Consider the following 14,857-nt stretch of genomic DNA (forward strand, 5'->3'; position numbering starts at 1 on the left):
CTTCGGTATTATTACAAATAGTCATGCCGCTACCCAAGAGCATCTTGACTTAGCTAAATTTTTGTTCAATATTTAGCTAAGGGAATCTACCCAACGGGTACTACCCCGCTTTTGTAAACGATGATCAGTCAGCTATCAATGAAACGAGGTATTATTCAAACCATTGTTACCAAGTCTAGCACTGGGGGCAACTGGCAACGCCAGCAATAGTCAGCGGACCACGTCCACTACATTGTGCACTTGGACCAATCTTAATTCCTTTAATGTTTCATTGATTGGCAAAAGCAAAACTCTTAGTCAAAACTCTAGCGGTACAGACATATCATGACAAACACCAAATTTCGAAGTTTCATATATATAGGGCTAGGAATCCCCACCCAAAAGAGTTCGTTACATCAAAAAATTACGCCTCAGCGGCTACAAAAAAAAAAACTTCATCTTTCAAGGGTTGGCTCGGCTGCCATCAGCATCTCCACTTTAGTATGCGGCGGCGGATGTAGGCGGCTTGTTTGGTCAGACCCTTGAGCAGTGGGACTTGGAGTCTCTATTGTACCATCCACCCGAGTATGGGCCGCCAAGAACCCAGCACGGGACACCTCCGACTGGGTAGGAGGAGGAGTCCGCTGGGAGTCATCCGCTGGGCGTGCGCCACTCTCTCCACTCCCCGAGCGAGCACCTTCAGTTTGGCTAGGGACCGCGCCCTTCGCCAGTGGGGCATTCCGAGCTGCCGGCACGGTGGGCTGGGACGCCTTCACCCAGTCGATAGCGCCTTTCTGTGTCAGCATCTCCACATTGGCGACTGCACCGGCCTTCGCTGTTACACCCCTCATCTGATGTACCCTTTTTACTGAGTTACACGAATTTCTGTATGTTTACCATTCACGGTTATAATTTTAACGTTTAGGGGGGTGGCTAAAAATTGACTTTTTATGGGTTAACAATTGGAGAAAATTTCCTTCATAAAAGTTGTAGAGGACGTTAAACCGAGCGCGTGCATATGTGGTACGTAAAAATCGGAGTTCGTATGCAAAAGTTATGAGTGAAATACGGAAGTTACTATTCATGGTAAAAATTTAGATAAATATGGAAAGTTACCGGGTAGGTTTCCAAAACCGGAAACCCACCCCTTTCTCTCTCTCCTCTCCCCCGACTCTTCTCCCTTCCCTTCGGGTTTTTCTTCCTCCCTTCGATTCCCCACTTTCCGGCCACCAACCGGCGTGCAGCCGGCCACCACAGGAGCGCCTCATCCCTCTCTTTACCCTAGTGACCTGGGATTTTGGAGTTTTGGCCGTGAAAGTCCAGATCGAAGCAAGGTTCGCTCCGGTTGCAGTTTTGGGATTTCGCCGATTTCCGGCAATTCCGGCCACCTCCGGCCACCAAGTTAACGTCGAAGGTTCGGTTTTTGATGGAGATCATTTCCCCTAAAGTAGTTCATTCCAATTTGCATTGTAGAGGTCGAATTAGCGATTTTGCATTTCTAGGGTTCTTGAGGTTTCGGGGCTTTTCTTCACCGGCTTGATTCGACTACTTCAAGGTAAAATTGGAATGTGTTGCTGTTGGGAAAATTGTTGGGTCTGTTGTGTTGATGCTATTGCCGGAATTTGGTGGTCATCGGAGGTAGTGGTCGCCGGCGCGTGGACCCAATGCGCTGCCACTGTAGGTGGCACGTGGTGGCGCGTAGAGCTGCGTTTTAATTGTAGTTTTAGTTCCATAAATCCTATAATGATTGTAGAATTTGATACATGAAGTTTGGTGGAAATCGGAGGAATTACGAATTGAGTTTAAATGATTAATTATCGATTTTCGTGAGTTCGATCGCTGAATTTCTTTCGAATTCACTTTAGATATTACATCGATGAAAGATTAATGTTGGAGTATTAAGGATGGATATTGTGGAGAGTTGAGGAGTTGGATTTTTGGAAGGGGGATGTTTTGAATTTCCATTTCTAAGTATCGTAAAGTTAAAATTCCGTCCTGTGAAATATATATATTTATGAATGCTATTCGTACAGGACGAGAGGAGTCTCCATACGAGGAAAATCACGAGCGACGTCAGGATTGACCGCATACTGTGAGTGGACTTTTATTTTCAAGGATTGATGCATGCAATCAATTATTTGCTTACGAATGATAAATTGTTTATCGTATTACGTTTCCGAATTTTTGATTGATTTCTAATATTACTTTGATTTATACGGATTCAGAATTTATACTATTTGTATTATATTTATATTCGCGAATTGAGATTATAATGAGATTTCAATGAAGTAAAACTTTATATTTATTTATATCCTATTTATTTTGAACTTGAGATGATCTTGGCGTGCGGGGTCACGTCTTTGCACACTTGGATTCTTATCTCGTGAGAAATGTGGGGGAAACTATACAGATTTAATGGTTTTCAACGATCTCCTTCCTCACCATACGCGGGTCATGTGATTAGGTCTCCTCCTCACTTACTTTGTGTTTGTGAGTGGCAGTTGAGGTAGCTCTCTCCTCCTCACGTGGGTGGTAGTCGAGGTAATGTTCTCCTCCTCGCACAATCTATGTGTGAGTGGTAGTTGAGGTTATTAGTTCTCCTCCTCGCACAATTTATGTGTGAGTGGCAGTCGAGGGTAGGTAGAGCCTGAGGGGCTCCATTCCCGTATGGTGAACTCTTTTCCCCATATCCTTTTGTTGTTGTTCTTGACTAGCGGGGCTAGTCGGTTTTTCTTGAGCGGAGCTTCTCGTGGATTTCTTAATTATTGCATGCATCGGGAGTTTTATTGATATAAATGTGGAAAAGTATAAAGTCCTTTTTTCCTTTCAATTATTTATTTTTATCCACTCACGCTAACGTTTTTATATACTTTTCCCTGGGCCCTTCGATTTCAAATGCCCAGATTGCAGTATTGCTGCTCGGTGTACGAGTGTGAGCCATAGTGACCGCACCTGCTTCCGCCATCACATTCTGTAGGTTGCCTGTTTAACCTACTGCACTCCTTGTCCATTTATATTCCTAGAATGCTCTGATTACTAAGGGATATGTGACCCAGACTTGTATGAATTATATTTGAAGTCTATGACCTAACTTTGGTGATTGTAGTAACTTTTACCTTTTGGAGATTATGTATGATGTTATTAGCTTTGAGATGGGATTGGTTGAATTATGGGAGCAGGGTGGCTCCAGGAGTTGGGGTTGGATTATTAGAAGTGAATTTTAGTTTTCCGCAGGATTTTGGGTTATCCATTTTTAAGGGAGGTTATGCCGAAATTTTTGGTAAACCTCCCTTAAAGGTGGGTCTCGCAGGGCCACTTCGGATTCCAGGGTGGAATTCGGGGTGGGTCTTGTCATTCGCGGCCTCAGTTAACGCTTTCTTATAGTCCGCCGACTTCTTGAATGCCTCCACGGCAGCAGCCCCTGCACGGTTTCCCTCAGTCCCCAGGCGAGCAACTTCACCCTCCAGCCTCTTCACCTCGTCCAGTCTAGCGGCGGACTCCCGCTGTAGGATCTCATTCTTCTTCTCCCTGGCGGCCACCCGATCCTGTAGCAGGGACATGTCTTGCTCCAGCTTGGAGACATGATCATTCCGCTCCACGTCCGGCTGGACGGCCACTGCCAGCTTGCCTCGAGCATCCGCGGCATCACAATCCGCCTTGGTCAGGGGCCGCTCCACGTCTGCCAGCTTGCCCTTGGCCTCCCCCAGCTCTCTCTGGAGACCCTCAATCTCCTCCTTGAGCTCCCGCTCAACTCGAGGCTGCTTAGTCGCCGCCACGAAGATTTCGTGCAGTCCAAATGACAGATGACAGAAGGCCGAGCTGAAGGGCCACTGGTCAATGGCGGTTGGGCACGAAATCCCCGCTATACCGCCAAACCCGAGCAGCTCGCTGAGATGGTAAAGAAATTCCTGCTCACCGTCAGTAATAAACTCTGCGTACGCGGCGAATGAATCTAGATCGCTCGCGGGCACCTCTCCCTCAGCAGCCACTGGCGCCTTGGGAGGAGCTTGTCGAGCCTTCTTCTGCTGGCGGGCCCCGATGGTCTCCACATCGTTCCCTTCTTCCTCATCAGCGGAGTCATTTTGCCTGCGTTTCCGCTGAAGCACCCTTATGTTCCCAGCAGGAGCAGGCCTTAACCCCTTCGACGACTACTCCAACCCCGCGACGGTGGTAGACCCCGCCGGCTGCACCATTTTCTCCTTCTGTGGCCCACGCCGAACGGCAGCCACTTTCGCTTTCTGTGGCACGGTTGCAGCAGGACCCTTATTTCCTCCTAAACCAGCCCCCGCCTGAACCACGGGCAGGCCGTCACCACCAAGATGGGAGTGGTGTGGCATGGGTAGCACCACAGGAACTTCAGACGGGCTTAGCACCAACGTTTCCTGGTTCACAACAGTCTGCTGAGCCTCCAGCCCGGAAGCGTACATGGTCTCCAAAAAATTGTCGATCGCAGCACGGTCTATGGCTTTGGCAAAAGCGTCGCGGCTCGCTTTGTTACCTGGCGGAGTTTCTACAAAAAAAAAAACAAACCAGTCAGCCTGAGACAATCTGATCAAAGGTACGGTGTGGCGGAGATTGCTTACCAATGACACGAGTCAGTCGTTGATCGACCAACAACTCCCAGCCAGTAAGGAGACGAAAGTCTAGCAAGTTGCGATTCCGCCAGCAACCTTTGATACGTGCCACGCGACACCCTTCTTCGCGAGTCAGGTTATAGCGCAACCCCGCTGCACAAAAAGTGTAATTGTTAATACAGAGTACAAGGCTATATATATGAAAAAACCGCCAGTTATGTTCAGCGGAGACCGACAAACAACCTCGGATAGGCTGAAACTCCAACTTAATCCTAAACGTCGGCTCCCCCTCGTTGGATCCCGCTTGGTATTCCTACCCCGCCGTGGAAACACAGAAGGTACCCCGCCAGTAAGACATGGAATCTCTCAGGTTCTCGATCAGCTTGGGCGCTCCCTGGCAGCGACTCAAGTTTACCTGCCCTCTGCAACCTTGGCGCTTCACATACACCAGTTCGTAGAAGTGCAACACCTCCACCACAGTTGGTCCCTCGCAACCGGACAACCGCCATAGCGAGTTCAGCGCCAGCATCAACCGCCACATGTTGGGGCAGATTTGCCCAAAAGCAAGGCCAAACTCGCACACCAAGATTTGAAGGTTTGGCACCAGCGGGAATGTCACTTCCTGGAGGAATATCGCCTCGTGCACGGCGGCAAACCCCGCTGGAAGAATCGAGGCCTTCTCGTCCACCGTCGGCGGACACAGCTTCACCACCCCTGGCAACTGGAACATCCGCTTCACCTGGTTGACGGCGACAACAGTCATCCTCCCTCCCGCCTCATCAACAGGGGTGCCGTCCTGGAGGACCCACGCTGACTCAGCATCCTCCCCCGCCACCTCTCCCCTGTCAGCGGAACCACTGCCAGCACTGTTACTTGCTAACCGCTCATCACGCATATTTTGGGCAGCGGCAACCTCTTCTGCCCTAGAACTCTCTGGACGCGAAGCACGACCCATAACTACTTCCTAGGGTATGGTTTGTAGCAGCTCAACCTCTAGCAGTTCTGGTAGTGAGGTTCCTGCACGGGCAGACGGACGCAACGAGTCAATAAAAATTCTATCCGCCGTGCTGAACGACAAGTCAAACCCGGAGTCCTCACTGCTTGAAATCTCTACGACGTTAGCCATCCCAAACCCTAAAACCCAAATCAATCAGTTCACACAAGATCTAACCTATCCCTATATCAGTTATACCCAAGAACATCAAGAACAATCACCCAGAAAATGCCAAAACAAAAACAAACGCATACTCAACCCAGATTCGACCATCTAGCAAATCCCTAAGCCGTAACTCTCTGTTAAACACCATAACCCGTCCCCAAGACTCACTTTACACCCTCAGAACACATCGGGGAAGAACAGATCACACAAAAAAGAAACCTAAAACCCAGAAACTGGCCATAGCAAAGCTCCAATGAAACAGGGATGATGTTCAGGATACCAACCTCAAAAATGAAATCTCTGATGAGATCGTGAACACTTGTCTTCGATGCAGGAGATCGTCGTCCTTCCAGGTGTGATAACTCCACGAAATCGCCTCAACCTTCTTCTCGAATCTCAGATGAACAGAGCTTGAAGACGATGAGTAGAGTTTGAAGCTTTAGCAAAGTGTCAAATCTCGCTAAGTTCCCCCCTTTTATGTCAACGTCAAACAATTCTAAGCCGTCCACTGAAAAACGACATCACGTACCAGCCTTACACGTGTCCCACGTCTCCACTTACTCTCCGGATTAACCGAGGCGTCACCCCGGTTACAAAATCCATAATTACTCGCATTAATGGCAAGGAGACGGCTAGGTTGAGGAGACACGCTTCCACACGCTAACCCTCTATAAGTTAGCCACGTGTCGACCACCATCAGACGAAGCGTCTAATGGAAGAAACCACTTGGGAAGAAATCGCCAATCGTCGGAAGTCTTCGCCAAGCGAAACCCCGCTAGCGGAACTTGTCCCTTGTCACCTTCCAAGTGACGAAGTCTCCCATGAGTGAAACTCCTCTAGCGGAACTTCTCACTAGTAGATGAAGTCTCCGCTGAGCGAAACTTCGCTAGCGGAACTTCTCCCTTGTCACCTTCCAAGTGACGAAGTCTCTGCTGAGCCGAACTTCGCTAGCGAAACTTCCCACTTGTCACCTTCCAAGTGACGAAGTCTCCGCTGAGCGAAACTCCGCTAGCGGAACTTCTCCCTTGTCACCTTCCAAGTGACCAAGTCTCCGCTGAGCGAAACTTTGCTAGCGGAACTTCTCCCTTATCACCTTCCAAGTGACGAAGTCTCCCTGAGTGAAACTTCACTAGCGGAACTTCTCACTTGTCACCTTCCAAGTGACGAAGTCTCCGTTGAGCGAAACTTCACTAGCGGAACTTGAGCGAAACTCCACTAGCGGAACTTCTCCCTTGTCACCTTCCCAGTGACGAAGTCTCCGCTGAGCGAAACTTCGCTAGCGGTCCGCTAGCGGAACTTCTCACTAGTCACCTTCCAAGTGACGAAGTCTCCGCTGAGCCGAACTTCGCTAGCGGAACTTCTCACTTGTCACCTTCCAAGTGACGAAGTCTCCACTGAGCGAAACCCCTCTAGAGGAACTTCTCCCTTGCCATCGTCCAAGCGACGAAGTCTCTGCTAGCGGAACTTCCACTCGTCAACTTGCAAGAAAGGCAGCCTCCGCTACACGCAACACCGCTGGCAGAACTCCCTTTCCATCTTGCAAACCGCATACTTTGCTAAGCGCAACACTGCTCAATAAAATACCTCCAGGCACGTCTACGCGACGCTGCTTCCTGCTACAACCAGCGGGGGGATATCCGCCAGAGATGAATCCCGAGGCTACGCTTCACACTGACAAAGACCGCCACGGGCGTTACAGTCAGATAGTCCCTACGAGACACGGGGACTTGTCAACAGTCTACGACGGACCTGATCAGGTACATTGACCCCCGTCACTTGGGTATTAAAGATTGGGCTCCCTACCCAACACCCTCTGCTCCGTGCAGCTCCCCCTCAACAAACAATTTGCCGACCATCCGGAGGTCCGTCTTGGCTAGGGAGTGGAGGACTCCCTGGGGGGCCTAGCAGGGGCCCACCCGAAAGGGTATAAAACGTTCGCTGAGAAAATCCATGGTTGACAACGCACTGACGCTAATTATGCTTTTACAAGTCTAGCGGAGGTAACGCTTCACACCGCCGATCAACTCCCCAACCAAGATTGCCCTCCTTAATTGGGGACTTGGGGGACTTGTACCTACATGTGCATTTGCAAGCATAATTAGCTATAATGAGCCACGCTCATTGTACCGCCAGAGGTACCAACTCCCACCAAAGGAGTGACCTACGGAAACATAGCCAGGCCGGCTACCGCCTGAGCCCCGGATCGCCCCCAGACCACCCCTGACGCGCCGCCATGCGCCGCCCCAACGTAGCATCAGAAGCTCCAGACGCTGGGAATCGAAGCACATCAGTCCCACATCGAAAACAAGAAGAAGATCAACCTTCTCCTCACCTATAAAAGGTTCTCTCTTCTCTCCTCATTAATTACATATTTACTACTCATTTATTGTTATGTTGCCTATATGCATTGACTGACTTAGGCATCGGAGAAGTGAAGACCGTCCAACACGGTCTCCCTCTGACGCCCTGTCTCTCGTGTGATAGCTAGCGAAGGCCATCAAGTCCTCAGAGTAGCGGTCCGCCCACCGAACCCGCGTTAAACGAAAGATCGGCTACCTCCAGACTTTGAGCATTAACATTGGCGCCGTCTGTGGGAACCCTTGAACATTTCGATCTCATTTTCAATTCCAACCAAATTCACATCTACGAGCTCTACATCAATTATAGAATTTAATAGGCTAAAAATCGAAGTCAGAAAACTGGCCTATGGCCTCCACAGGCCGACGGCCACCACCTCCGATGGCCGCCAAATTTTGGCAGCAGCAACATCACAACAAACCCAACAAGTTTCTCAACTACAGCACATTCCAATTTTACCTTTAAGTGCTCGAAATTGGCCGGTGAAGAAAACCCAGAAAATCCAAGAACCCTAGGATCGGGTTTTGATCGATTCTCCCTCTACACTGCAAATCGTGGCTCAAGGCTAGGGGAAAAATGATCCTTGGCGAAAACCGCACCTTCGACGCCGGTTTGTTGGCCGGAGACGGTCGGAATCTCCGGAAATCGACAAACCTTCCAAATTGCTACAGTGAGCTTCACGGCTCAAATCCGAGCTCCTCTGGCTGAGTCATCGAAAAACACTACCACAGGTGTGACAAGGAGAAGGAGACGAACTTGCTGGTGCCCGGATTCCGTCGTGGGGTGGCTGGAGGAGGAAGAAATCAAAGGAGCAGAAAGGATCGGGGGAAAGGAGAGAGAAAACTCAGTAAGTTTCCGAAAATGAAAACTTACCGCAGTAGTTTCCACCTTTTATAGAAACTTACTATGAACAGTAACTTTCGTATTTCGCTAATAACTTTCGCATACGAACTCCAATTTTTACGTACCACATATGCACTCGCTCGGTTTAACGTCCTCTACAACTTTCATGAAGAACATTTTCTCAAAGTTTGACCCGACCAAAAAGTCAACTTTTAGGGCCACTACAAGTACTGAAACGACAGTAAAAATGAAAATAAAGATCGTTTACCGTCCAAATGATTAGTAAACCGGTGAATTCAGGTTCGAGACTTTACAATAACGCAGAGGTAGATTGAGTGGTAGTGGGTCGTAGACGAATTAGCATAACTACATGCGATATTACATCACCCCAAGCAGATATAAGGAGATTGGTGCGCATTACCAATGTCCGGACTACCATTACAGTCTTTTTCGCAAGACCATTTGGGTGTGTTCATGGGAATAAGATGTCCAACATCAGTTCTATTGCAATAACTATCGAAAGTCTTCGATGTAAACTTTCTAGCATCGTCAAGTAGTCCAATTGACAGAATAGGATGATCCGGAGAGTGAGCTCGTTGTCATATGATATTTGCTAGGAGTGTAGCATAAGCAGCATTACAAGTGGACAATGGCACAACACGTGACTAGCGTGTCTGAGTGTCAACCAATCATCATGAGATATTTAAACGTCCGCAAATTGGTTGAATCAGTCCATAGAATCCCCATGGATTCTATGTAAGAACAGAATGAATATTATTATATCCTTTGCATAGGACGGTCTCAGTCCTAATTTCCCTAAGGAACGGGCTTTGTAAAACGAGCAATAGGCTTTAGAAGCAACCAATGAAGATTTTGGTTAGGCCTGAGCATCTGAAACACTATTTGAAGCAAAGTTGGTGATTGCAGCATCACCTAGGGCACCATCACCATGATGGACGCTATCCATGGTGTCATGGATAGGGACTATGGTAGCCCTAGGCTGGTGGTAGAAGGTGGCGACACTAGAGGCAGCGGTGGCGGTCACACTTAGTCCAAGAATCAACTTTTGATTCATGCTTCATTTCGCTCGAAAGAATAGATGTCCGTGTGAAGCCTTTAGTAGACGGATCATCATGACTAGGATGAACTATCATGTCATGACAAAGCCATTATATATCTAAATCTAAGAGATCTTCTCTCATAACTTTATTGGATTTAATAGCTCTAATAGTGACATAGGGTCCACTAGAGAGACACATAAACTTCTCTAAGATGCGCCTTTGTTCGTAATCATTAGAGGTATTGCAAAGGAGCTTATTTTTGTTCTCTACATGCATTTTCGCATGGAATCCATTGGCTATTCATAGGTGCCATTTGCCCTAGGAGAGTAGAGAGTTTCTGTGACAGTAATCAAGGTGCCGTTTGGCAAGGGGAACTTGGGCTATTCCATTTCCTTGAGTTAATATTGATGACCCAGCCATCATAGTCACAAAAATAATATGCTCAGAATCAAAATGGAGTCATAATGAAAAGAACTTGAAATTTTATTCATAAGCCGATGTAGTACATCATTGTCTCTTAACCATTAGGAGAATCTAATCCAAATGCTAGCTAATGCAAAACAAAGGTAGTCGTTTGAATTCTTTCGGTAACTCCAAAATAAATATGACCAGGTGAGTAGAGAGATGTCGGTGGAGCAAAGCTCGCTTAAGTACCACTTATCTCAAAACCTTCCTAGACATCATACTCATTTTGAATAAGCCTATGTGAAGAAAAACTAAACCAATGGTATTTACTACAAAGTATATGGCAATTGCCTATTACATCTCTAGGAAAAATAAAGACTTAAACAGAATTGGCGATCTATTGATCCCAGCCAGATTTGTAGTTTTCAACCCTTCACTCTAGATCATCTTCATGATCTTCTTGTTCCACAAAGTGAGCTTCTCTTGCTTCACAATATGTTTTGTAGGTGGTGACAATTTCTTCACGAGCTCTATAAATGTGTGCCCAATGACTGGATACTCCATATCGAGAACATACATCTCTTTGCTCAAACTCCATTGATTGAGGCGGTTTGAAAGCGTCATTTAGATGGCTCCTAGTGTTGGTGGCGCCACTAACATGGCCAGAGGCGTTGCCTCCCTCTCTCTTTCCACATTGACCTCTTCGGTTCCGTGTTCGCCTATTTTGGCGGTTACCTTCCCAAGTAGAGCGATTATATGGACCAGAATGTCTAGAAGTATCCATAATATTAGGGTTTCGCTCTTGGCGGTTTTGCTCTTGGCACCCTCTCTTAGGGGCACGACTATAACTGGATTACGGAATAAGCTTTGTTTATACAGATCTCAAATTATAGTTCTTCACAAGGATGTTGTCATGCTTTTCAACGACATTCATAGCTCCAATAAGCTCATGAAACCTTGTGATTCGTCCTCTAGTAACATCGATTCGATAGTTCTTAGCAACCATCAATGAAGAGACGAGGAAGGTAGAGAGAGACTTCTCAATCAACATTGCATTTGTGATCTCTTTACCACAGAATTCTATTAAGGATTTAATGCAAAGTGCTTCCGAGTTGTAGTCAAGAACTAACTTGAAATCACAGAAGCGGGGGTATTGGATTACATCGAAACAATGACGTAAGTGGTCGATCATAAATTCTCTACAAACTCTAAGTTTGGAGATCTCAACAAGCTCCAAGCTTAATTTGGTCTCCCCTATGATGAAAAAAGGGGGGGGTAAAAGAAGGGAGGTTGCAAGTCCCTGGGAAAAAGAAGAGAAAAAGAGGAAAAACTCAAAAGCGGGAACTTTTAGGAAAACATACCTCTTAGGATTGCAGCGTGGTTGCGGAGTCGCTGGGGTCGCTGAATTGAGGAGGCGTGGGGTTGAGGAATCGTGAGGCCGCGGGGTCGCAGAATCTCGATCGCGGGGCTGTCGGCAGATATCGACAGGGGCAAGCACAAGAGGTAGGGGTCTGTTCATTTTCTCAGACGGCCGGTTCAGGTAGATTTCGGCTGGTTCCGGTGGTTCTGCCGCCGGTTCTGGGCTCCTTGGGACTAGGGCTTCGATCTGTGAGGTGGTGGATGTTGGAATTGAGGGCTACGAAATTAGGGTTTTCAGAGTTAGGGCATCCTGCTGATAACGTGTTTTAGAGAAACGGGAAATAAGAGAAAATCGATGTGTATTCTTATTGATAATAGAGGCCTCTTTATATAGAGAATTATAAGGCATATAATCTGAATCATACAAGGAAATGTAATCATACATTGAATAGGAATCTCTAAGATTCTCCGAAATTATCTAATTAAATCTTATTACCACTAGGTCAAGTAACCTAGAGTTTGGGATAGACACAATTCGGATTTACTTAAACATAAACTAATATTTTTGTTCAAATATTCAGAGTAAATACACCCGTCATGCTAACACAGATCTACACCATTAAATATTATAAAATGTGAGGGTCCAAAAATCGTGACGGGATAAAGGGAAAATCGCGAACCCTAGAAATCTCTCCGCCACCTTAATCCGGACGACGAGATGTCCTCGCATACGCCCATAGAAGAGCTTTTGCGTGTTGCGAAACGAGTTAACTATCCACAAATTAACTATCCACAAACTGATGCCAGTATAATCAGAACCCCCCCACCTGATGGCGAGTTCGTCGCTTCTGATCAAGTCTATAGGTCTTTCTCTAGGTGGTTCACTGAAACCAAAGGTCCTCTTCTCTTCTTTTAGACTTGTCAGCTTCTTTATTTTCTTAATTAGGTTTGAGATTAACAGTGTTTGTTTGGTATTTTGGTATTTACAGGACGAAGGTTGCAACCATATTTGACCGAGCTGACAGATGCTCTCAAGGTGTATGACATTTCTTGCCAACTGACTGTGCAGGTATCTGGGTCTTCTTCAGATAGATTATGATTGATAACCTATCCATATCAACCGGTCTGTTTAGTAAGATTCGGATTTGTACTAAAGTAGTAGGTTCCTGGCCTGAATCTGATGAAATCTGTTTCTAATCAGCTGACTAATAAACTTGTGTGTGTGTGTGTAATATAATTATAATGTTGGACCTGGAAATCTGAACCATTTGCTCTTTAAATCGGGTTATTCTAAATCGGGTTATTCTAATTCATGCTCACAGCTTGACCAACACAGTGAGATGACATTCTCCACAAGCAACACAAACAGTGAAGCTAATGTTGCCAGGGCTAGGAAAGCTCTTGAATATTTGCAATTGATGCCATTTCTCTATACTCCTGTGGTACGTATGACTATTGTTTCTCCTCCGAAACCTATGAGCTATTATTGTCTGATTTGTCTCTATATGTTCAATTTTGTTTTGGAATCTCGTTGATGACTGAGATACATTCAGGTTTTTTCCTTTTTGTCTTTCAATGTACTTCTTTCTTCTTAAGTTGTGTAAACCTGCTCTCTGTTTTCCTTTAACTAAAATCCTACTGGTTTCTCTTTTCTATCACCGTATCTCATTCTTTTTCCAACGCAACTCAACTTTAAAGATGTTTTCTATCAATTTCATTATCCGAGTTTACAAAATGTTGATTTCAGGTGATAAAGTACATCAATGGAAGTTTTGCTGAAGACATCCCGATTGGGCATCAGGAAGGTGGGCTTTGCTCAACATATAGAATCGAATCAGTATGTTTTAATCGCTCTCATTCCGTTTTTATTTATTTATTCCCTTTGTCGTAGCAGGTCTCTGTTAGATTTTCTTAAATTTAATTAATTATGTCCTCCACACTCTGTGCTTGACGTATTATGTGCTGATTTGAGCTTTTGTTTATGTTTAGAATTAAGGTGTAGACTAGTTAACGAAATTACACCGTATCAGCTTTTCCTAATCTCTACTATAAATTGTGCACTTTGCAGGAGCAATCTCTTGAGCGGAAGATACTCCTCGCTGGTTCTTTACGGGTGTGAAACTCATGTTTATTTATTTATTCTTTTTTTTTTTTCACCGTCTTACTAAGAACTCAAAAGAGTTGAAATCAAATTAGAAACCCTTATCATATGTTCTCAATCTTTTTGCTAAATTTCACTGTGCAAATTGGATTGTAGGACCTTGAACGACTGACGGGATGTGATATTTGGCTGGGTGTAAGTATTTCTATTCCTTTGTGCCTTTCCTGATTATGCTGTACAGTTATTCTAGTCTTTCGACCTCGAGGTTGAACTGAGGATTGTAAGTTTGATGAAGATTTTTATTTTACCTTTTGATGAATAGGCGAACCGCGTTATTATTATCGGTACATTTGAAGGATCAAGGCTAGCAAGGGAGGTTGTGGAAGACTGCATCGTTCGTAATATGCCTCCTGCGCCCAAAATCAGAGACCTCATGACGAGTCTAGCATCGCAGGAATTCGAGACTCTGGGTTTATGAATTGTGATTCTCGAGTGGAATCTTAAATCATGAATGTTTATGGATGATAATTAAGCTATGCGACTCTCTACTTTTTTATGTAATAAGAATGTGTGTGGATGCTTTGAAACCCTTATTTAGATTAACCTACTCGGTAAGTATTGAGAGTGGCTGTTACTATTGGTCCAATTAGGAACTTCTGTGTGGACTGTCACTGAATAAGATTCATTTGTAATGCATGCTTTTACACTCCATAAATTAATGTCCTTTTCATTTCTAGTACTGAGGCTGTTAATAAAACATCAATATTGTAAGTTTGCTTTTTTTTTTTTTGGTCAAATAAACTCATTCATTAGATGAAACCCATATTACAAAGGTAATACAGAAAAAGTAGGAGTCCTAGGCCCGAAAATCCAATAGACAACCCATAAACTAAACTAGAACTAACTGACAAGCCGAGGCCCAAAAGCCCAAAATACCAGAAAACCTAGATCTAAAACCAAAGTCTTCGCTGCAACACAGGCTGGCCGCCGTGAGTACCACCATGGCCAGATGAGCTCC

General features: G+C 45.6%; 1 protein-coding gene across 1 annotated transcript; it reads left to right on the plus strand.

Annotated features, from left to right (window-relative positions):
- The first annotated feature begins 12,377 nt into the window (after positions 1-12,377).
- On the plus strand, positions 12,378-14,583 carry LOC112182910. The gene is made up of 7 exons (XM_024321473.2): positions 12,378-12,634; positions 12,728-12,807; positions 13,061-13,180; positions 13,486-13,575; positions 13,807-13,851; positions 13,996-14,034; positions 14,162-14,583. Exons 1-7 carry the CDS (start codon positions 12,457-12,459, stop codon positions 14,315-14,317), a joined length of 708 nt encoding a protein of 235 aa, XP_024177241.1. The 5' UTR covers positions 12,378-12,456; the 3' UTR covers positions 14,318-14,583.
- The last annotated feature ends 274 nt before the right edge of the window (positions 14,584-14,857 follow it).

Source organism: Rosa chinensis, chromosome 1 (genome assembly GCF_002994745.2).
Source record: "Rosa chinensis cultivar Old Blush chromosome 1, RchiOBHm-V2, whole genome shotgun sequence".
Classification (NCBI taxonomy): domain Eukaryota; kingdom Viridiplantae; phylum Streptophyta; class Magnoliopsida; order Rosales; family Rosaceae; genus Rosa; species Rosa chinensis.